Below are 25,028 nucleotides of genomic sequence, written 5' to 3' on the forward strand. Positions count from 1 at the left end.
CATACGGGTGTAGGACTGTCCACAGGAGCAAGACAACCTACTGGGTTCACACACATGAAGAAAACTGGCTCTTCTTCTCCCAGGAGTCATTAATTGCTAATAGTTCCTCAGGTAGGGTGGGGGTGGTTATTTTTGCCCATTTGAGGAAAGGCATCGGTACATTTTGCTACATAACATCTGTTAGCTAGCTGCTTGCCGGCCTACCTGAGAAAGGACTAAATGAGCTGATCCCTTCCCCCATTCCTACCTGGTGTGAGGTCCATCCCAGACTTCTCATTGCAGCCCTGAAGGGAGTCCAAGGTGCGTGTGACCTGACTGGCAAAGTCCTCCCCTCCATTCATGCACTCCCTCTGCAGATGGTGACGCAGGTCTGTGATGTCATACTCATAGCCATCCAGGATAGGTGTCTCCCGGATGCTCAGGGTGCCACTGGAGTTGTGGCCCTGCACTCGGGCGTTGCGCAAACTTTCTCGCCCGTGGCCGCCAATCAGAACAGACGGAATGTAGTGAATCTCATTGGCTGCCTCTGCACTGGCACTCTTCTGGGGTTGGGGGACCCGGCGACGTTTGCACCAGCGCCTGCGAGTATACAGGATCATCACCAGGCACAAGATGGATAGCAGCAGAGCGATCATGCCACCCTGGAAAGACAGGACATCAGATAGTTGCACAAAGAAAGGTGAATGCGCTACAGTGTATTGCTCCATCTGCTAACTCCGTCCATCACTCATTCATTAATTCATACAATAGGATGTACTGAGCACTTATAGTAAGCATCCCTCAGCAATAAAGGGACACTGCTGACACTGGCGTTTAACAAGGGAGAAGAACGAAACTGTGTGGATCATTACATTGAATCTAGTTGCATCTGGCTTAGCAAATATTTGAGATAGAGGCTGGAGAAGATGGAGATTTTCGGGTTCGTGGGGAAAAAGGGTTTTTTTTTCTTGTAGATGTGTTATACATAAAGCTGATTTGGGGCTTTCTTTTTAGTGGCCAGCAGGGAATGGCATCTAGTTTCATCTCATATCAAAACAATCAATCTTAGATGGAGCCTTACAATGAACCCATGGATCAATGAGTCCTATCCATGCCAAAACTCAGATTCCTTGTCTGTACAACGAAGCTGCCACAAAACTGCTCATGGTGGTTGCTAAGAATTAGGCAAAGAAATGATGTACAGCATGCAGCACAATACATCACACACCATCAGGACCGAGCTCAGAGTGACCTTAACTGTCTCCACCAAAATAACTGGCCTAGCAGGGAAAAGCATCGACACATCTACCTCCCCCAGAGTTGAGCACGAGCTGTGGGAAGAAACCCTGCTGGTTTGCACATGGCACAGGGGTGGAGGTTTGGGGGGTGGGCAGGAACGCAGTTTTGTTTGCTCCCCTGGAGGAAAGGGCTGGTACTATATCCTAGAGTCAGGCTGGTGGAGGAGTTTCCTGATGAACCTTCCAAACTCCAGAGGCCACCACCTCAAAAGCCAGTCCTTACAAGTCAGGGCAGTACTAGCTGTCAGCTGGAAATGAGGATACAGTGTTCAGTGAGCTGAACAAGGCTGTCAGGGCAACAAGCCCAAGCTGGGGTTTGAAGAGGTGAAGGAACCTCCCATGCTCTTTCCTCTACAGCACTCCACAGACACCAACCTCTCGTACCCAGTCACACTCGCCCCTTTATTTAGGTTAATATCCCTTCAAATCTACTTCATTAAGTCAAGGTGTACAAAATGGTTCTCCTCCTGACCTTGGCTCCAGTCACGGCCAACCTACTGTATATCAGAGAGCTAAAAAGTCCCTATCGGTTCCCATGGGCCCACCCATGTGAAGATGGCTTAAGAATATTCCCCCAAACAAATGCAAAGTTCCCCTTTTTTTCCAGTTTCACAATGATTTTGTTCTGGATTTATGAGTACAGTTTCCCAGAAAATCTTCCTGGCTATCCTCAATTTCTCACCATCTGCTTACATGTATGCATATAAGCACACATACATACACACTACCGTGTTCAAAAAGGCCACAAGAGGAGGTAGCAAAACACACAGTAGAGTCCGTTGTTAAGTGACAGACCAAGATCTGAGGCTAGTTGGGGATATAACTTTTCAAGTTTCAAGTTTTTCTTGCTTTATCATGAGGATGCATTCTTCTGGTGCAGTCTCTCATGCAAATGCAGAGAGAGTAGACACGTTCTAGTTACACAGGGTAGATGTACAAAACCAAGTACTCGAGGTCCTCCTAACTGCTACCTCCTCTGCACTCCATACTGTGTGACTCCCAGACACACAGAGAAGAACCCTGTCTATAGGACACTCTACGCAACTGTACAGACCTAAGCCCTGAAGCAATCCACTGACGGTAAGCATCTCTGTATGACCCAGTAGTTTTCAGCAGAGCCGTCAATCATCTGCATAGCACAGTCAGATGGGCTATCCTTTCTCTCACCCCAAACTGAAGCTGTAACAATAGGTAATTAAGCCACACAGAAGGAATAACTTCCCGACCGAGAGAAGTTGTCAGACATTGAATTAGGCCACTGAAAGCCAGAGGTAATTTTATTCCCTAAAGAGCCGTAAGAGCGACATAAACATCAATCCCTGAGGAGTTTAAACACCCACCATCTTTCTCGTTCACACTCATTTCCTTCTGAGCCCCTCCACCCTTCCATACTAATTATGCATACAGATGGTCACAACAGGGTTACAGTAAAATCCAGCCCATAGATTCATTGCCCATATCACACAATAATAAAACAATAGCAGCTGTTCATTAATGGGTGCTTGCTGGGTATCAGACAGTTGTTCAAAATACTCTTCAGTTTTATCTCTAAGAGGTAGAGTTTCCTGACTTGTTTGAAAAAAATGAGTCATGGAAGTCAAATAACTTGTTCAAGGTCATGTAATGTGTGGTCAGAAGGACTGGGATGGAGCCCAGTGACTAATTCAGAGTCTATGTTCTTTGTATGGGGGAGCAGGATGTGTGCACGATGGGCACGCGTGTGTGGAGGCCAGAAGTCAATGCTGAATGTCTTCCGTTTTTGGTACTCACCTTATTTTTGAGATAGGCTCTGACATTGAACCTGAAGCTCTTGTTTCTGCTAGACTGTCGGGACAGATAACCCGCAGGATGCATCTATCTTTCCCCTGTCCTGTGCTGGGTCGGGTCACGGAATCTCACCATAGAGAACCATAGTGCCTGAATTCTTGGTGGGTGCCAGGCATGAACTCAGGTCTTCATTCTTGTGCAGCAAGCTCTTTATCTTGTGAGCTATCTCAGTAGAGTACAACATCCCAGACTACATCCCCAGAGCTGATAGATCACTAGGCTGCAGGTACCATGATGAGCTGTGCCCGTAGACACTTAAGCTCTCTGACCCCTCACAAGTTCAAAGGATGGAACGGGAACAAGTGGATGCCTATGTCTAGATCCATCCTCACTTCACAAACTGAAAACAAGAAACTAGCCCAAGTCCATATCTAGCTGACCAGAGGTCTGAAGAGCATCGTTACAAGGGACTGTTTCCCAACTAACTACTAAGAACCCAGATATAAGACTATTGTGTTTGGTAGAAGCACAGACAACAAACCCACAGCCCTCACACATTTACATGATTATTTAAATAATAAATGAATTTAAATAAGATCATTCATAGCACCTGTCACCACATGCCAGCAAAGTGCTGTTAGATTCTCAAATTTAACTGAATTTTAACAAAGAAATGTATGTTGTCTTTTAGTTTAGTGACCCATTGAAAGTCTCTAGGTTCAGCCCATTCATCTGATGAGCAAGCCAAGGTCCAGAGAAGCGAAAACACCGATGGAGCTGAATGGGTGATGGCAGATCCTCATCTGCTCTTCTCACGAGGCCATTTCTTAGGTTCGTGTATGATAATTAACTTCCCATATACTAGAGTCCAGACACTCAACCAAAGGTATCTTCAGTTTATTTCTCTAAAACATATAACTTGTAGAAACCTAGGAACAAGGTTTTAATTTGTCTAAATCTGTCTATTTCGTGTCTCTAGTCTTGCTTCAGTAGACCGTTACCTCTGTGGAGACGTAGTGACTCCTGATGACCTCTCTAGTAACCGATTACCAGTGATAAGCTCCAGCCATCAGGGGCAATTTGCTTCTGTATAGGGGAGAGGATTCTCATGCCTCCTGTTCTTCTGTGATTTCTTTGCTCCCATAACCCAAATTGGTGACAAGTATTATAACACTTTGCTGTGACTTACTAATTAATTGTAGATTATCATGTAAACACGAATATGCAAGATGTAATGTCATGCAGTATTTGTATGTAGTGTTACAAAATAAGATTTTGTGACAATAATAATGAGCTCACTATGCGTAAATTCGTCTGAAGTCCTTACATGCTCTATTCAATGGTCAGCTACCAAGTAGAAGTATAAAGTCCCTTCATAATAAAAAGAACCGATTGTTGTATTAGATTAAAGCACATGTCTAGAAAGCTAAATAAACTGTCCTTCCACAATGAGTTCTTGGAAGTCCACTGGCCTCTTCAGTTACATTATATTCCCATACAAGTCCAGTTTATTGGAATACCTGTTATTTTTAGCTCTCCTACCTACATAGAAAAGTTTATACCTGAAGTCGCAGGTGTCTTAGGATATTTATTACAAAGATTCTCAAAGAGGTGGCATATAAAAATGACTCAAACCTTAGGTCAAGGGCATCTGAGGATTTCCTGTTAATCAAATGAGGAAGAAAGGCAAGACGAAGGTTATTATCTTCCCGTGAATGAAAGTATTTTGTGTTGAACAAACTCCCTTTGACATCGGAGTCTAGATAGACTTCCACCTACAGTCTGGGCAAGAACACACTCTCCAACCTGGCTTCAGGGAAAGCCAGATTCAGGGAAAGTATAGGAGTTTGAAAGGAAAGCCTTGGCTAGCTTTGTGTTTCTGGACTTAGTCACTCTGCTCAGAATGTATTTGTGTTCACTTCAGACTTTATGGCATTGAAATCCCAAAACAAAACCTTAGGATGCATCTGTATTCGGTCGATGAGCAATAAGTTGCAGACTTTGAGCACTGAAAATAAGTAACAACCGACTTCATAGTATAGCATTATTTTGCACTTTATTATCTTTCCATGAGGTTTCTGAGCATTTGATTGATTCTTCTCAAAGGAGTTGTTTGTAAATAGAATCATACTGGAACTACATGTGGACTCTGCATCTACTCACAAACACCTTGCAAATAAGTGGCATTTTAAAACATATTTTTCTTTTAAAAATCAATAAATCATTTCTACTGGATTTAATAGAGATCAAACAAATGAAAAAACCTTTATTCTATTATGAAATTGACATTTGTGGTACTCACCTGAGAGAGAAATGTGAAGTTTGTCAAATAATTTGTATATTTTATAATTTTTATGTAACAGTGTTTTCTATAATATTGATGGTAATTACCCAAGATCAGAAAAATTTTAGTCAGCTCTGCATTTTGAGTCTTTCCTAACTCTCTACTTAAACCGCAAGACCCCCTCTGTACTCACCCTAGGTCTTGGCTCCTGCCTCCCACCTCAGTTGGCTCGTCAAAGTCAGTTCAGCATCAGTGCTCCGCCCATAGACCTTTCCACGTTAGCCACAAGTGCTTTTGCCTTTGACTGGCTTTTCCATCTCCTCTAATTGAGTATAGACTTAATGAAAGTCGTGGTCATGTATGACATATATCTTATAGCTCTAAAGTTGATTTTAGTACCTGGTATAAGGCAGAAAGTCAATAACTGCTTATAGTATAAAGGAATGAGTGGAGAAAAGGAGAAGAGAGAGAGAGAGAGAGAGAGAGGAGGAGGAGGAAGAGAAGATGGAGGAGGAGGAGGAGGAGGAAGATGGGGCTCATCAACTTTGAGTACATTGCAATATAGATATCTATGTGCCTATAAGCTAAATTCATACAAGCCGACTACTTAGGAAACTCATTTATTTGTTATTAAGCTATTCAATGAGTGTTTGCCAGACCTGCTCTGGGGATGTGTGTTTTTAGTGGTTTCTGTTATTACTGTGAAAGAAATAATACAGGCAGGGCTCCTAATCTAATGGAGTTTACATTTTAGTCAGGGAACAAAATCAAACTAACAAAAGTAAATGGAAGCATAAAAGAAAGTCAGGTTGATTGTTGGTACTAAAACAGCTAGAGTGTTTTAGAACAAAAGGAACAGCAAAGGTAAAGATATGCTGTGCAAGGAATGAGGCTCTGAGAACCTGGAGGTCAGTGAAACCCTTCACTGGTCAGTGTCACATGATCAATAAATCATAAAATAAAAAAGTCTGGATCTATGAAATGTCACAGAAGTTTCAGGGCATCACCTGGGTGGTGTGAGCCATTGGCAGAAAAGAGGAAAAGCTGATATTTTGTTTCTAGTGACCATCTGTCAAGAGACTGTGGCCAATCAATCAGCTAGCATTTCAAAGCTCAGTGGAGTGGTAACAGTACAGTGAATCTGAGACATGGCTAATTATCCCTCAAGGCAACTGGACACAAATTGCATCCCTAATGAAATTAAATAGTGGTGAAAAAATTAAGAATTAGATAGTAACATTTAGTCTTCTGTTATTCCTTAACAATGCCTAGAGATCAGGGCCAACAATAACTCATATTATAACTGTTATATGACATAATTCTTATATAACAACAATAACTCATATCTGCCTTTGACTTTTCTAGGAACCAGACAAAGAGGAGAAAATTTAGCAAATCCATGGGCCATCTAGTCACATTCCAATCCAGAATCAGACTTCCAGGATAATGAATGAATGGCATAGATGATAGACAGACAGACAGATAGACAGATGGATGGAATCAATAGGTGATATATAAATAAATGATAGATGACAGATGATAGATAGATGATAGCTGGATAACAGATAGATGATAGGTAGGTAGATAGGTAATAGATAGATAAGATAGATAGACAAACAGATATAGACAGACAAATATGAGATAGATAGAGAGACAGACAGACAGACAGATATAAACAGACAAATATGAGATAGATAGATAAATGAAAATTAGATAGATAGATGATAGATAGATAGATGATAGATAGATAGGTAGATAGATAGATAGATGATAGATGTATAGATGAATAGCTATATAGTTAGACAAATAGTTTCACTGCCTTTCTGATCTTGTGCTTTGCTAGTCAACTAGAAAACTGGCCTAAATTACTAGCATTAAGATCTCTGTAATAATGAAACTGCTTTGTTAACTTGATTAGACTTAGAATTACTATGGAAACACACCTCTGAGTGTGTCTATAAGGGCATTTCCAGAAAGGTTTAAGTGGGGAAGGAAGACCAAACCTGAATGTGAATGGCAGCACCCCACAGTCTGGGGATGCAAACTAAGCACTAACACTGATGTGCCTGCTTCCTGTTTGAGGATGCAATGTGACCACTTGCTTCAGGCTTCTGTCAAGTCTCCTCTACCATGGGAGACTGGACCCCTTGAAATCTAAGCCAAAATTAAGCCTTCTTCCCTTTAGCCGTTCTCTGTGAGATATTTGACCATAGCAACAAGAAAACAAGCAGCTATAGTTCCCAATAAAATAACAATTCTGCCCCCACTGTACAACACTCTGTAACATCATGGCCTCATTGAATCTAATATCTGCCTTCCTCTATAGCATGGGGTAACTAAAGGGAATGGAGCAATTCTTGTTATCAGTTGTTGACAGTTCTAATCATGACCCATGACTAACTGGAAATAAGTGAAGCTGGGAAGGTAGAAAGAACTTGGTCATATCTTCCTAACCACAGACCAAGGATATAATATTGGTTCAGAAGCAAGCATCAATTCCATTTAGCACTGACAAACAGACATCTCTCTTCCCAAAGGTAAGTCAGATCTTTTAAGTCAGCTAATGTCATTAGATTGTGGTAGCATATTCTTGACCTTGAGAATCCCTTTACTGCCAGAGGAAGCCACCCAATCTAGAAAGAAAGCCCCTTGGTTATCTTCTGTGACAGATTTTCTCTCCTGTGGTGCGTGGTGAATAGAAATCCATTATCCCTTGCCTATTTCCTTCCCAAGTGGAAGACAAGTGAAACACTTTAAACATATTAAGCAGCAAGTTCAATTTATAAGTTATTAGGAACATCACCTTCTCTTGGGGCCTTTCTGGGGCTTTTAATCTTCTGGAAATGCTTTCCAGTTGCCATGGGCCACCATATTAATTAAGAGGCCTCAATATGTGTTCTGAGTCTTCTGGCATGAATTGTACGATTCCCTGGCAGGAGGAAGCCTCACCACACCTGGCTAGTCTCTAAATGGAGCTTTTGCTGGTGCTTGCTGCCTTGGGACCCCTGGATTACTTTACTCACTCTTCTAGTCCCCAGCAGCCAGTTCTCAGGGAAGAGGTGGAATGTTCTGAAGATCCTGCCTCATTAAAATGCTATTTGCCCTGCAAAGATAGAGAACAGTGACCTCCCATAAACAAAAGACTGACTCTGATGTGAAGAGCCTTCTAGGTAGGCAGGGTGATCCTTAAAGGCCCCTCTAGCAACTTACCATTATAACTTCTTTCTTGTTTCCTTTATTTTTGTTTTCCTAGGTCTAAAAGTTTCAAGACAGTTATCTTTGATCACTCTCTTTCCTCTGGAATCTAGAATGTGTGTCTGTAAGTCCTTTATGAGACTCAGGAGGTTAATGTAATGAGATCCTGGAGCCAACAGGGGCAGTGACTGGACGCTAGTGTGCAGGAGTCAGTCTGGGCTATTTGGGGTATCCTCCTTTAATTCTTTTTTTAAAGAAGCGTTTTTGGTTCCCGAGAGTTTTCTTGACTCAGACCTCTGATTTTGCCATTGAACTGCAACACAAGGGGGATGCATTTCTTCTTAAACTGCTCTCTGATCCTCAGTAGCTTCAGTTCCCTGTATGTGCCTTAATGAGAATGCTAAAGTGAGCGGGGCTGAGCGGATCAGGATGATAGAGCAATAGTTTACCACAGCTCTGTTCTAAGCGCCAAGGTCACCTCAGTGGACTCCCTCACCGTCATGACTGTCCTTGATGTCTAGATGGGCAAAGAGGAATCGGGCAGAGCCTAGGTCCTGACATTCCCCTGGATTTAAGCTCAAAAATTTTATGAGAGATGATGCAATTGAGGCAGCCATTATGAATGCAACCCCTAATCAGTGTCAGGTATTAAAAGGACAGATCTGCATAGAACCCATTTGTGTGGCTGTGTGTGCACACCCATGCATAAATGTGTGTATTATGCATGACAGCCAATCTGGGAGATTAAAGGATCCAGATAGAAGCAAAAGCACTCCAGGTCGCTGTCTCAGCAGCCCATGGGCAGAGCAGCGTGAGACAGGCATTCTCCCTGGGCTGTGAGCACCAGCCCTTCTAAACTTCACTAGCCAAGCATGAAGCCAATAAATAAACATCTCCAGCTGGCTAATGCCCACTGCCTATTCTTGGCTACGCTCCTTTCCTCTTTCCTCCCTGTTTTCATGCACTAGGTGATCTTGCTGAAATAAAATCATGATAATAATCCGCTCCATTAGGACCCAACATTAAAGGAATTATTGAACAAGTAACAGAAGAGGCAGTAGATACTTTTTGCTAATGACCATTAGAATTTTTCTTTCCTTCCAATCAGAAGGAATTAGTTGAGATTTTTCTTCAATCTCTTCAAAAGTGAGGCAGCTCAGTTCAAGGGGAGGAAAGGAAGCCTCAGAGAGTTGATGGCTCTGGGGGCCACAGCTGGCGCTGATAAAAACTAACCAGTAGCTTTAAAATCCAGTCATCGAGACAGACCATATGCAAAGTATAACCTGGGGATCCCAGCGACTTCAGAAGAAAACAGCCTGTGACACCATCAGCTGAGAATAGAACCTAAAATTTCCATGAATTTGGTCTGTAATCCTTAGTGTCACTAGAGAAGCCAGTTATAACTTCAAAGATCTGATTTTTTCCAACATGAAAATTCAAAACTGTGCTTCTCAGAGAGACTAGAAAAGGTATAGGTGGAAGGCCTTTCAGATGAGGTCCAGCCTTTGTCATTTTCATGACCCACAGGTAGGGTACACCTTGATCATCATGGATGTTATGAGGTCTCCTGTGCCAGGATCTAGTTAGGTTATTCAGAGCCCCCTGACTCTGTTCTTCTCTTATTAAAGATTTTTCAGTTACACAGAAGAGTCTACATAGCTGATGGTTTGTGTCATGACAATCTCAAGGAGGAACCTTTCTTATACTTCTTATCGTTTTACCACAACTTCACTGAGTGTACTTCATTCCTCTTTGAGTTTCTGTCTTGTTTTGTGATTAGAAGGACATACTGTCATCTTCACATACTAGTGGTATGATGAAGAAAAGAAGTTAATAGTAATAATAGTATTTGTTAAATTCTTACCATGTGCCAGACCCAACGCTTAATTCGCTCACTATTTCATTGAATATTACCAATAAACAGAACTAAAAATTATTAACTTTTTTGAAATGAAGAAACAGAAGATTAAAACAGTTAAGTAATTTCTACAAGTTTATCAAGAGAAACAAAGTCAAACCAATACCTAACCTAACCACTCACCTTAACAATATAGATACAGGACCATGTAGAAGAGGAAAGACCTATCACAATAGCAAGGGCCCTATTCATCCAACTCTCTCTTCATTCTATCTAAATTAAGCCCTTGTCTATCTTGTCTTGACATCTAATCTTTGGGGCTATGCAAGCAAATATTTCCAAGTGTCAATACCTGGTACTATCAATATTGCCTGAACAAAATGTCACCATATTCTTCAGTGAAGTTTGACCATTGGGCTGAATAAATACATAACTTAGAGTAATAATTCAATTGTACCAAGGGTGGTCACTTTATATAGAGGGAGCAGATTGATATCAAGAGGTCTGGGACAGATGTATTCAAAGTGTGATGAAGTCGATAGAAAGTTCAGTGAGAAAAGTGCTTGCTTCCCAATAGAACTTGAATTCAGATGCCCAGAATTCACATTTTAAAAAAAGCTAGATATAGTAGGTAATGTCTATAATTCCATCTAGGGCAAGATGTCTGGAGGAGAGAGCTAGATCCCTGGAAGCCCACATGTCTGACAGGTAGATCCCAGGAAAACCTATTGCCTGCTATCCTGGTGCCATGGAGAAGTTCCAGGACAATGAGACTTGCTGTTTCAAACACAAAATAGAAACTTTTAAAGATCAACACCCAAAGTATCTTCTGATCTCAGTATCTGTGTTATGCACATCCATGCTCACATCCACACATAAAAGAGAGAACAAGGAAGAGAGAGAGAGAGAGAGAGAGAGAGAGAGAGAGAGAGAGAGAGAGAGAGAGAGAGAGAGATTAACTCTCTTCAAAAATCCAAGGATAGAAAGACTCAGCCACTTCCTCCTTGAGGGCATAATATACATGCACGCAGACTTGAGTCTCTATTGTCTGTAAATTCTTATTCTGCAATTAGAGACCTACATGGAACATTAGACCACTGCATGGTATTACAGTACAACAGAGATGGATGGAAACTAGGAATTACATTATTGTCAGATATCACGCCCCCACACAACCCCCAAGTTTCTGATCAACGGATGTAGCCACAGAGGATAAAAGCCAAAAGTTCAATGTCACATTTTGCATTAGGACCCTGTTCTAGTTTACTTTCATTTGCGATTGTAAACATCACGACCCCGAGAGCATCTTGACGGAGGAGGAGAGGGGTTATTTGATGTGGCCTTCCAGATCACAGTCCATCCTAGAGAAAAGTCAGGTCAAGAGCTCAGCTGGGAACTGAAGCAGAAACAACAGAGAAATGTTGCTCACAGGCTTGGTCTGTGGTTTGCTCCCAGTTAGCTATGTGTATACAGGCCAGGGCCATCTTCTTGACGAATGGTTTCTTTCACAGTTGGCTGGGCCTTCCCACTTTAATCAACAATCACAATGATTTCTCACAGACATGGCCCAGGCCAATCTGATCTGGGCAATTCCTCAATGGAAATTCCTTCCTGGGTAACTATGGGTTGTGTCAACCTGACAGTAAAAACTAACCAGTACGGATCCAAAGGATAGTAACGCTCACTCCCAACACAAACCATTAACTGCTGGTCATGAGGTGCCTCCAACTGGTAAGTTATTTGACCCAGAACATTCTAAATTGTAATCACAAGCCCCCAGTTTTAATCCAAACCCTAGAGAGAATGAGTCATTACTGTCATATCCCTTTTAACAATCCAGCTGTGGCTCAGTCCTGTCCTCCCAAAAAGATGTACAATAGAGCTGAAGACTGTAACAAAGGTAGGAGAGATATAATTTAGGGCTTAGGGGACATGCTGGCACCCAGTCACACTCCGAGAATTTTGTGCCAGGATCCCTTCCAAGCCTTCACCAAAGGCTCTAAGCATGAGTGGAGAAGGCAAGAGGGTGACAGGAGAAGGTGTCCCTCCGGGGCTGTGTACTAACTGGCACGGTTCTTATTTCTCTCTTTAAAGAATGTCTTATGTTCAGTTTTTCTCTGGAGCTAATCAAGCACAAACTCTGGAGAAGAGGCCTGGTTTGTAAAGGCAATCCTAGTGAAAGGCTGACATCCTCATTAGAGCAGGCTTCGCTAAACCAACGGCTCCAGGATCAGCCGCATATCTTCCTCAGCTAATTACATTTTTTTTTTTTTTTTTTTTTTGCTGGCAAAGTCATTAACCAAATCTTCAAACCCTTCTCATCATTAATGTGAAAAAATAACAACAAAAAATAAATCCCCACTGCCCTACCATGCCTCCTCTTTCCCTGGTGTCCCATCCACCCTTGCCACTTGCTGCCAACGTTGTCCTTTGGTTTTCAGGCTTCCCCTCATGGACTTGGATGTTTAGACTCGGGTGGGGTGGTTACAGAGTGAGGTAGAGAACTTGTCACAGAAGCTTCTTTTCTTCACCAGCTGACTAAGGCTCACTTTGTTCCCAGCCAGATGCCCGCTACATACATCAGGACCTTGGGCACAAGCCTGATGCTTACCAGCTAAAGATGGGCCAGGGCAAAGGGAAGCTTGAAACTGAGCCCTGGCTCTTCTCCCTCTCCCTCATGGGAGGCAACAAAAGGCTCAACTGTGCTATTGTTTGTCGGATTTTAATTTACTGATCAGTGACTCAATCATGCAGAGCAAATTCGTGGGTCAGCCTGATCCGGCCAGAGCTGATCACATGACAGAAAGAGCAGCAGAGACTCTTGCTTCCAAGGCAACTGATGAGACGAACCTCATCTGCCAGGCCAATGTTTAATTCTGTGTCTGGGGCAGGCGACCCTGAGCTCACCATTCCCAGCCAATGTGTAGTGTCATCATGAATTAATTTTAATTTAGATCACAGTGTTCATGAAGCTTCAGTTTTCCTTTTTTTAAAAAAATAATTGTGGCTTATTCTTTTTTATTCTTAACACATTACGCTCATGTGTGTGTGTGTGTGTGTGTGTGTGTGTGTGTGCGTGAGAGAGAGAGAGAGAGAGAGAGAGAGAGAGAGAGAGATGGAGACAGATACAGAGAGACAATGGAAAGACAGAGAGACAGAGATAGAGAGAGAAAAAGAGAGAAACAAAGAGAGAAAGAGGGAGAGGATAATGGGGTCTGGGATCCTTATCTATGCCCATTTCTGAGCCTTTGCTCTTTGTCTGCCCTGGCATTTTCTAGCATGAGTTTGTATCCAAACTGTCATTCCCTCCTATTGGCCTAAGTGCCTCCCACTCTGTGAAGTCCCAGCACAAGTCCTTTTCTCCATGGAATGTTATTCCCCAACTCCTGAAGTATATATTGGTGTTAATTAATAAATCCTGAATCCATAATTTGGACTTCCTCACATCATAGTGCCAACTTGACTGGCATACAGGAACTGCTTTTGAAAGACCTTCTAGAACGCTTGTTTTAGAAGAGTATCCAGCACAGGGCAGGCCCCTGGTGAGCACAACTGTTTGGTTAACTGATCCCCCACTGGGTCAGTGAGGTTGAGAAAACACAAGTAGCCTTCCTGCAGCACCATTTGTCCGCTCATCTGGGCACCTGTTGTTGTGGCAAGTAACCGGTTGACCCTTGAGCTGGCTCCCGGGGTCACGAATTTTGCTCTCCATCCTCCTGGGAAGGGGCCAGCTAGAGTATGACGAGAGTTTCCTCACCTACAAGATGTTCAAATAGCAGGCGCATGGATTTGCTGCTCAGTTCAGAAAGAGGACTGTGTTTTCAGAAAGCTCAGAACTTTGTTTCTCCAGCCTCACTCTGGCACATGCGTCTTGGTGACACTGGCAAGCAGTTGTGAGACGGCTGAGGGCTCAGCTCAGTGGACACAATTTTTCTCCCCTGTGAAACTAATTGACATGCATTCAGATCTTACTGTTCCTGCCCCAGTCTGTGGGGCTCTGTGTGAAAAGTCTCATCACCAGCGAGGTCAAAGTAATTTGTCATCAAAAATTTTAACATCTATTTAGCACCCAATTATCCATGGCAGCCTGTATCACATGTATTATAAAAGGGACAGTTTTTTTTTAAATGACCCTTTTCTTAGAAACTAAAGGTCTAATTCTCATTTTTAAAATCAGTACATCATGCGTATTTATTTCTGTAAAATACAGTGACTGGAGAGACTTGCTAGCTCCATTCTGGAGTTGGAAGGAGTGAGTCAGGCTTGCAGAGGGCCAAATGCTGTCAGGCCCAGCAGTTTTCTCTGTCACCATACCATGACAGACGAGGGTAACAGGCTAGGTAGACCTCCCAGCGGCACTGGAGGTTCCATGCACTTCGTAGCTGCTATAACACTGTATCTTCTCTCTTTCTCAGTTAAGAGAGCACAGCGGAAAGTGAGTTGAGTGGGAACTACCTTATTATAGGACATTCATAACCCCAACACTGCTCTAATGGGAAACAGAAGCCAGTCACAAACTTCAACACTTTACTTATGTTAGGATCAAATGTCCTTTTCACATCTTAACAATTGATGGGGGCATAGCAGGTTTCATGACACCATGGCTGCAGACTGCAGAAGTGTAAAAAGAGCTGCAGAGGACAAGGAAATCAGGAATACCTTGGGTTTTCTTCCCCAACAACTGGACAAGGAATTCTCCAGACCTCCAGAGTCTGGAGGAGCCTCTTTAATACATAACATCATGTGATCTCACCAAGACTTATCCAATACCTCCTGAAATACAGAACTGAGTCCTCATCAGAAAATCCTTTAGTCACTTATTTCTGTATCAACTAAAATACATGTATGCAGGTATTATATAAAACAAGTTATTCCTATACTCAATTATGATGATAACGATATGTTTATTTACATGAGATACATTATACGTACAATATGGAGGAGATATGCCCTCATGGAGACCCACTTCTGGAGTGAGGAACAGTCTTACTTAAGGTTCTAGTTCCATGAGTGCAATGAGGAAATGTACAAGTACCCAAAGGAGGAGACAGGAATTATCAAATTATCCCTTTGAAGGTCTCTTAGCACAGAGGAAGTCCCTGGCTAGGCACCAGCAATTCAGTCATTCAGCAATCCAGTTTCTCTGAATTTTAGCTTTTTATGGATAGATCCATTCAGCCTTTCTCACACAAGTGTGTGCTCTTTACCAAAGTCCTTTGTGGTCTCTTGCCAGGAGGTCAGGTGCTCAATTAGGATACAGAACGCATAATGCCTCCCAGTGAGGAGCACCTTCTCATGAGAGACATCTTCATGCAGAGATAAGAGCAATGAGGAAATGTCTATCATGAGTGAGCATAGCCCAGAGAAAAAGAGAGAGTTAAGGACAGTTTCCTAGAGTAATTCAAGAGGTGAAGAGAAATTTAGAGAGTGAGAAGAGGTGACCCCACTCAGGGACAAAAATCATTGTGAGCCAAAAGGCTGTCGCTGGCTAAAACATGACAGTATTAAACAGCCAGGAGGTCCAGGAAGCTGGAGTGAGCTACTCAAGGTGGCTAGGGTAAAGATTAAAGGGGATTACGAAGGGAGATGGTCAGACTGTGAAAGGCTAGCCACCTTGGACTTCAGCTTCTGAGCTGAGGAAACTCTGTAAGGTGTTTTGCCCTGAGGAAAATATAGTTTGAGCTGGGTTTTATGAACCATGGTGAGGAGAGGGACATTTTCCAAACAGGTCAGAGGAAGGAGACAAATGACCTTGCTCTGTTCCAAGGGAGAGATAAAGGTTTCTACCTGTAGGAAAGAGGGAAAGAAGGGGGAGATTCTAGAAACATCTGGAAAACATGATAAGTGAAAGATGGGCAGATAGGAGGCTCCATTATTCATGATGGGCACATGGACAGGAAGTCAGTGGACACAGAAAGGGGAATCCTGGATGACTAAACATCAGTAGGAAGTAGTCCTGAGCAATGGGGAAGACTGTTTATTTGTGTAGATGATTTTCAGATAAATAACCATCTTTCTCTTTTGGGCTCTTCTTTCTCTAACTCTAGTGGCCTGGAATGGTACTAACTGGGTAAGGTTCTCCTAAAAAAAATTCTGAATGCAAAACTCAGACCTTAGGATGTGCTTCCAGTACTCCACGGAATAGCTTAAAGGGCCACTTCTTCGTCTAGCTTTTTCCATCAGATGGCTTGGGGTGAAAATAAACAGCAACATCAAGTTTGATCAAACAGGCAAAATAAATCTTGCTATGCCTCATGACTAGTGGAGACAGGAAGTAGGAAGAAGAAATGTCATGTCCTAGAATGTCCTAGGATGCATGACTGACCATCTTTGCCTCTGTTCTCCAGAATTTGTAACAAGAACCAGAGGGTCCCTGGAAAGGTAGTCTAGAAACTTCCTACCCACCGGAAACGAACACTGTTTTTCCATAAGTCTGAGTCCACATTCCCAAATTACCCCTTTTCCGTCTGAAAACCACTACCTCCCCCAAGATTTCCCTCTTTGCTGGGACCCCTGAAACTGAGACTGGGAGATTTCCCCATCATTTGTTTCTTCATGGGCTCCCAGAATTGATCCATCCAGAGGACTTCAGTGAGAAAACTTGGAAGAACTTCTATGGAGACCGTTGAGAGGCCGTGAGGAACTGACACTTGCCTAGAGACTTCTCTATGCTCTGGGGAAAGACCACAGTCATCACGCCTCTCCCAAAGACAGAGGGAAGAAGAAGTGCCTCCCTCCCAGTCACCACGCCTCTCCCAAAGACAGAGGGAAGAAGAAGTGCCTCCCTCCCAGAGAGACTGTTTTACCTTCCACCTCACCCATAGCCACACAACCCCACCGTTTCAGCTCCCCATGCACTATTGCTTCATTTCATGAATGGGAAAAGGAAAGTCAAGCTGCTTGTGTTCATGAATGGGAAAAAGGGAGCCAAGTTGCTGCAGGGGATGAAAGTTTCTTCATAGACTACTTTCAAGTATGCCAACTAGGGACTTCTGTGTCTCTCACGTCCATCGCTTTCATACTACCAGGATGTGCTAGCCTGAGACTACTCACAAGGTCACCTGACCTGAAAATCCCAAGGTGGAGGACAATGCCAGACCTGGCACACCAAGGTCTGGTAAAAGTGCAAAACATTTTAATTTCATCATTAATGTTATAAAAGATCATTTCTAATTTGCATGGAAATGATTAACCAGACCATCAAACCTGTGCTTTTATTGGTATTTTCATCTCAGATAAAGAATGAAATAAGCTTAAGCTTGAAACATCAGTCAATTTAAATTAAAATACTTGGAAAATGTTTATACAAAGTACATTAAAATATGGCATTAAAAATCTTCTAGTTTTTATAACATTTATCAGCCAAAGTTCACATTTTCAGATGAAAACCCAGAGGGGGCCTGCCTAAATTTCAGGGACTGCTGAAAAAAAGAAGATACTAGGCCTCATCTTGGATTTCAGTGGCCTTAACCTCAAGCTGCTTGACATACCGATCTGTATCTTCTCATCACTGAGGTTATTCAGGTCTAATACAGGCTATGCTAGAAGAGCTGGGTCTGTACTTATGGAAGCTTCCAGCACAACCTCATGATGGAGGAGTGTCTATGTGTTACTTTCATTATTAATAAAGAAACTGCCTTGGCCCTTTAAGAGGATAGAAAATTAGGTAGGCGGAGTATACAGAACAGAATGCTGGGTAGAAGGCAGTGGGGAGACGCTTCAGGCAGTCGCCATATGCAGTCGCCATGCTTCTCCTCTCAGAGATGGACACAGGTTAAGATCTCTCCTGGTAAGCGATCCACCTCGTGGTGCTACACGGATTACTAAATATGGGTTAATCAAGATGTGAGTAAGAGGCTGAAATTAATGGGCTAGGCAGTATTTAAAAGAATACAGTTTCCGTGTAATTATTTTGGGTAAAGCTAGCCGGGTGGCAGGACACAGCCCCGCCGCCCCATATACAACCTCACATTAGATGGGGTGATATTGCCGTATCCCCCACCTTAGGTAGTGTCCAAGGAGAGGGAACAGGCCTTACATGGTTGTAGGCCTCAAATGTTGCAGTTTGGCTCTGAGCCCTAGCATTGAGAAGAACTGGGACCAACATAGCCATCTGAAATCCAGGACTAGTGACTTGGATATGTATGCTGTATGGCATTTAGAAAAAGGCAAGTGAATAAAAGATGGCTGCTTTGACATCACTGTTGGGCTACAGAGTCTCCAGTTTGGTTCTGTACAAAAGCTTAGCGCACTCTGTAAGATTTGTCTAAAGCAACAAATGCCAGACCCTACTTGTCCACTCTTACAAATCCCAAATGTTTGTATGTCTAGGTTCCTTTCAGCAGCTTAGATAAGATACAGCAGAGGAGAAAATGAATGTGCAACTCCCTTATATCTTCCATGCACACCTTCCATCCATCCCTGCCTTCTTTATGGTATTTGAGTTTATAGCACGGGCCACCACAAGTCCCAAATGTGGGTTTTGGGACCCCAAGACTAAGAGAACTAGCAGGTTCCAATTACTACTCCATAAAACACTTGGTTCTTTCAGCCACAGTACAGCATCGACAAATCGACATCTGATTCATGCCAAGTTAGTCAGCGACTTGACTCATCTCTGGCTATTTGAGGATGTCAGCCTTGGTGGTAGAGGTATCAGGGTGGAAGGAGTCAGAAATAGCATGGCAGCAGCTAAAAGTACCTGCCCCTACCAGCTCCCTCCATGACTTCAGGAGAAGCTACTGACATCATCGTCTCAGAAAAGCAAGACATCTAGTAAATGTCAGCCGATACTGGGAAGTTGATGTTATAAGGCAAAGTGTGAAAGCCTTTGTCCACCCTGAGCCTCAGCGAGGATGCAAGAAACCAGTAGTTTTGAAAGCATCCTGTACCATTTCCCACAGGAGCTAACTTCATTATAACATCGTGTTTGGGAGCATAGTTCTACTTTCATTGTTACACCCTTACGGTGTTTTGCTCCAAAGGAGTGTTTCCACATATCCTGACATTTCATAAACATCAACTGTGTGGACCAAAGTTGAAACCAGGCAGAAGAAAAATAGAATATAATGAATACCCTGTTTACACTATTGTAGTGTTCATATACTGAATATCCTGCTTATATTATTGTACCATTCGTACCAATGCGTGTCTTGGCTGAATCCATCAGTATCTCACAGGAATAGGTAAGGAGCTTGGAGGTCCTCTAAATTCGTGACTACTACATGGTCTTAAATTTCTCACAAGAATAATCTATGCCTTTAGTAATAATTAAAATAAATTTATGGGGAACTGACTAAACTAGTGAGCTGTCATTTCTTCACACTGAAGATGGAAATTTAGCACTTACCCCACAGGTTGTTAGGTTTTAGTCTCTTTAGGATCTAAAGACAAAATGAGAATGTCTTTGATCAGATTGACACACTGTAGCCTATGTTCCTAATGTGGCTCACTGCTTGCTTTAGTAAATAAAGTTTTGTTGGGAAAAAAGTCATGCCAATCTATTTATCTATTCTATATGGTAGTTTAGGAAGTACTTTGGCAAGAGTTGAGCAGTTGAGATAGCTTACATGCCCTCAGAGCTGAAAAGGCTTACCAACTGCCTTCTACAGACCCCTAGCTTAGATAATATTTGTCCCTGCAAGTGTTCTCTCAGTGGATTTATAGCTGGCTCCATTTTCTATATTCAAGTCTATTATGTGTCTGGGGAGAGCTCAGGGGTTTGGGTTTACAACCAGATTTAAAGGCTACTTCAAGTCTATAAGAAAATCCTCAAATTGATTGATTGATAGGCTAAGGAAGAGGAAGCAGCAGTATTGTCTGGAGAGAGACAACAGTAGCAGGAGTCAAAATTTCTGAGTTTTTCTACAATGTTAGCCATGAGTATTGCCATATCATATGTCTTCTTCTGATTTGGCAAGGAAGGAATAACAACCTTCATATGCATGGATACCTGGGTAGAAAAGGAATTCCCATAATGACATCACTTGGCTTGATTAAAAACTGAGTGCACTAATGAAGTAGTTCCAGAGAAGTTGGAGATGAGATTATCAGCCTAAACCATAGGATACCTGCTAGGACACCTGCTAGGACACGCTGTAAACAATGAAGCAGAGGCCCATCAGGGCCGGGATCCATGAACACATACCATAGTTTGTAATCGACCAGTTCTGTTGCCTTCATAGCCCTAATTGCCTCAATCTTTTCCCTAAGCACAAATCCTCCAGGACTTCTGGAGGGAGTCGCTATGAATCCAGCTGCTTTTATGGCTCCCGGAGGTAGTGGCCTCCTGAGTAACAACTTGCACACAGAATTGTTACAGGCAGTTTGCATAGTATGCCGAGAGTATACCTAGCTGATATTTACCGGGCACTTCCAATAGTCCTGGCACTGTAGGAAGTGCTTTATGAGAATCCCTTATGTAATCATCAAAACAGCCCCTTGAGAAGATCTATTACTATCCCTGTCCTAAAGAGAGTTTAAAGAGATAAAGCAATTTCAACAATGTCACTAGAAAATCTAGCAAGTAATAGAATTATGGTTTGAATCAGTCTCTCTTATAGTTGAAGCCCTTGGCATAAACTACGTCACTGAAATTCAGTGCTGTAGAACTTAGAGGCCTAATAGGCTTCTCAAGGACTAGGGTTTTTTCATAGCCAACCCCAGTCTTGGTTTGAAGCCTGGATCTCACTGTCTAGTGCTTCTCTTCACCTTTTGAAGTAACTCAGAGATCATACTACATTGGTGATTTGCTCAGTGCCGTATGTGTCCTCCTAATCTTCACCAGGTGTAGAATTTCTGCTGTGCTAGCCAAGAGAAATAAAACTCCCTTACACTTTGGAAATCTGACATGCCAGGCCAGCCCTGAAGCTACCCTCTTAGGGAATCTTTTGCAGCAAAAATGAATCAGGATACAAGTACCTCGAATCTTGCCTTCATTTCTCAAAGTATATGTGGCCTTTCCCTAAGAGTCAGTGTTTATCTCTGGAACACAGAGTAATTTTCACCTATTTTACAAAATTTCTTCAGAAAATTATTGCTGTTAGGCAAAAAATGCTCTTGTGAAATTCTGTGGATAGCATACAAGGGCTAAGGAAGCATCAACTTTGTTACTTTGAACATTGGCTTTAAAGTTGGTTTACTTTATGAATATGTGTTTGTGTGCTTGTAGGAGTTTATGTACACCACATGTGCACTTGTGCCCCAGAAAGGCAGAGAGCCTCTGATTGCCTGGAACTAAAGTCACGGGTGGTTGTGAGCATCCATATGCATTCTGTGAACCAAGCAAGGGTCTTCTGCAAGAAACTTAAACACCATAAAGATTACAACTCCTGCTCTCGAAAGGATCTTCAGGGATGTGGGGAAACTAAATACTCAAAGGTTTATTGTCAGTTTCTGTGTCAAGTGAGCTATATTCCAGATGGTAAAAAGGCAGCAAAATTTTTGTGAAATTAACCCATTTGTTATTTCAATTGGTGTCTGGAAAGATAAAGAAGCTGGTGGGTCTCGCTGAAGTTTAGGACATACAGCAAAATTGAGAGAAGAAACAAACAACGAAAGGTTCACCTTCTGTCAGGTCTGCCCAGGGCCATCCTCAAATGTCAAGTGTTAATAAAATGATTCAAGTTCTGTAAAACCAGGACCTTGTCATATTCAATTTCTATCTACTTTTTATCTAAAAAAGTTTGAAGCATAAAAAATACTGTTAAATGAAAGAATCAATATTAGAATGAGAGAATGAGTCAATGATTTGTTTAAATCTTTGGCAAGTCAGCAATGCTTAGAAAGAGATCCTTCTGATTCCTAAAACTTCCCCGCAAAACTCTGATAATATATATATGGAGAAGCCTGAGTCTATCGCTACACAGCTTTAACAATGTCAGAGTTGGAACTCCCCAAATGGTCTCTTCTTTCACAGCCAAGAAGTCCAAAGCCAGCTGTGAAGCAGTGCAGTGTAAGAGCCAAGGTTAGCAGGTGGGGTTAGTGGAGCTGAACGGAATCTGAGTTTCTGAGGTCAGCTGCCTGGTATAGCCTCAGAAAGCTGTGCTCTCCCATGGCACTGGGTCCCAGTGCTCATAGACTCAATATGACAAAGTACAAAGGACCACAAAACAACACAAGCTGCTAATGAACACGTTTAAATACTAAATACAGGCTGAATACTTCCTTTAGGACAGAGCTGAATTGGATGCTTCTGCATAGACTATAAGGCTAGTGAGATGCTTATCAGGTAAAAGTGTCTGCCTCACAAATATGAGGACCTGAGATGGAATTTCCAGTATCCATGCAAATGTTGGGTACATAGCACAAATGTCTCTGCTCCTAATGGGACATGGGAGACCAAGACGAAAGCATCCCAGAAGCGCATGGCCCTGTTAGCCTGTAGATCTGCAGACAAACACAAGATAGGCCAAGGAGGATGGTGAGAACCAACATGCTAAGATTGTCTACTTACCTCCATATGCATGATGTCTGTGTGTATGCTTTAATCCACACACACACAAACGCACACACCACCAAAGACACACGTGCCCACATAGAGCCTAGACTCTGTCAACTACCCAAATTCAAATTCAGGATCAGTAAATTAATAGCTGTTGAAGTAGATAAGACACTTAGCCTGCCTATTCCTTACTCACGTCTTCTGGTAAACCGGAAAGTTACAATTTGTATTGTGTAATGTTGCGATGAGAACAGGAAATAAATATTTATACATGGAAAGCACTTAAAATAATACGTGGCATGCAGCAAGTGGCAAATCCGGATTTGGAAGACAGTGATGGTAATGATAACAGCTAGTGATAGTGATGGTGCCTATGTTTTCTTTTGATGCCCTCACAGCTCATCAAATAAGATCTTCGTGTGCTTACCATACCAAATAAATAAACAGTAAAAGCATTGTTATGTATGTATGTATGCACATACATATATATTTATATCTATAGTTTCCAAGCAGTGCCAGGATCAGAAATGTGTCACTAAGTCCACTCTTCCTTAACCACAGCAGACATGGAAGAACAGGATTACATCTACCTATGGGCTAACATGACATGAAACCTTTGAACAAAGAGGAACTATGGTAACTGGTGAGATCTGCCTATCCCCCACCCTTCACCCCCAGGAGCTAGAATTAGAGCAAAGGAAAGCAGAAACGGTGGAAACAAAGTTGGAAAAACTGTGTCTGAAGAGGTCACCAATGAGGTGACCTGCCGAGTAAAGGGAAGTTCAAACACATAAATTAATCAAAATGTAGAAAACTGCAACAGAGAGAGTGGACCTAACACATAGAACAAAACAGTAGAAACGGATGTAAAGGAGCCAGGCTGCAACCTTCCAGCTTCCCTCTGTGGAAATCTGCCTTTTGAAAATCTATTGTTTTAAAAAGTCAGGAGAGTGTTGTCTCTCCCATCTCCATATGAAGTCCTGCAGTGAAACTCTGTCACAGATAGAACCTAAGGGAAGCTCCACTCTCTAATGCTAGAAAGTCTCACCGATGTGTTCATCTTACAGATGAAATAGTGAAGCCCCCCAAAAAGGTCAGCGAGTCTTCCCTGAAGTGGTAAAATCAGCATTAGAAGCCTCTGCCTCTAGCTCTAAATCAAGAGCAGGTGTAGTGTAGCCTAGCTCTGCCAGTACAGGGACACAGAGAGGGACAGTGTAGGAACAGGAGGGATGAGCCCCTGACTCTGCAAAGGAGCTCACATACCTGAGCCCAACGCTTCTTGGCAGAAGAAGAACCATTCCATGGTGACAGGTGAGGGAAGTCTGCAAGACAAACTTCACTGAGCTCTGGGCCACACTCTCTGTGAACCCTGGTATCTCTAGGTTTTTGCATAACTGATGTGGGAGAGTCTTCTGTTTGTGTTGATTTCATTCGTTAATAAAGAAATTGCTTTGGCCCATTTAATAGGCCAGCCCTTAGGTGGGTGGAGTAGACAGAACAGGAAGAAGGAAGTGAGGTAGATGGCTCAGTCAGATGCCATGCCTCTCCTCAGTGAGACAGATGCCATGAAGCCAGCCACCAGGTCAGACATGCTGAATCTTTCCCGGTAAGCGACCACCTTGTGGTGCTACACAGATTACTAAATATGGGTTAAAGCAAAAGAGAGTTAGCCAGTAAGAGGCTGAAACTAATGGGCCAGGCAGTGTTTACAAGAATACAATTTGTGTGTTGTTATTTTGGGGCATAAGCTAGCCAGGCAGCCGGGAGCAGGGCGGGATGAAAAGCAGGCCTGCCCGCAGCTCCTCACTACACATAACCAGCTTCCAAACAAACAGAGCAAAGACATTTGTTTTAGAGAGTTTGTTGACTACTTTAGAAACTGCCTGCCATTTTGTTACTGGAAGGAAAAACATCTAGTGATGCCATTGACAGACACAGGTATGACCAGAAAGTCAGCCCAGACACTAGACAGAAGCTTTGAATGGCAAGCAAATGGATCAGGATCAGACTGTTGAGTTTTTGACTTGCTATTCCAGTCCTTTCCTTCCCAGCAGTATAATGCATACCTAAGCATTTCCATTTGTTTTTTGAAGATCAAAAGATTGGCCTTGCTTAAATAGGGCCTCCTGATTTGAATGACACAAATAATATTGGTTGACCATAAACCTGCAAAATGACCTTGATTAATGAATTTGTTAACAATTT

General features: G+C 42.5%; 1 protein-coding gene across 2 annotated transcripts in view; it reads right to left on the reverse strand.

Annotated features, from left to right (window-relative positions):
• The window catches only part of Astn1 (astrotactin 1), a 324,573-nt gene that overhangs the window by 168,935 nt on the left and 130,610 nt on the right, over positions 1–25,028 (reverse strand). For both annotated transcript variants that reach the window (XM_038349589.1, XM_038349588.1), the window contains exon 3: positions 248–641. In XM_038349589.1, the coding sequence (XP_038205517.1) occupies positions 248–641 (394 nt within the window). The remainder of the gene's footprint in view (positions 1–247; positions 642–25,028) is intronic.

The sequence above is a fragment of the Arvicola amphibius genome, chromosome 12, assembly GCF_903992535.2.
Source record: "Arvicola amphibius chromosome 12, mArvAmp1.2, whole genome shotgun sequence".
Lineage (NCBI taxonomy): Eukaryota > Metazoa > Chordata > Mammalia > Rodentia > Cricetidae > Arvicola > Arvicola amphibius.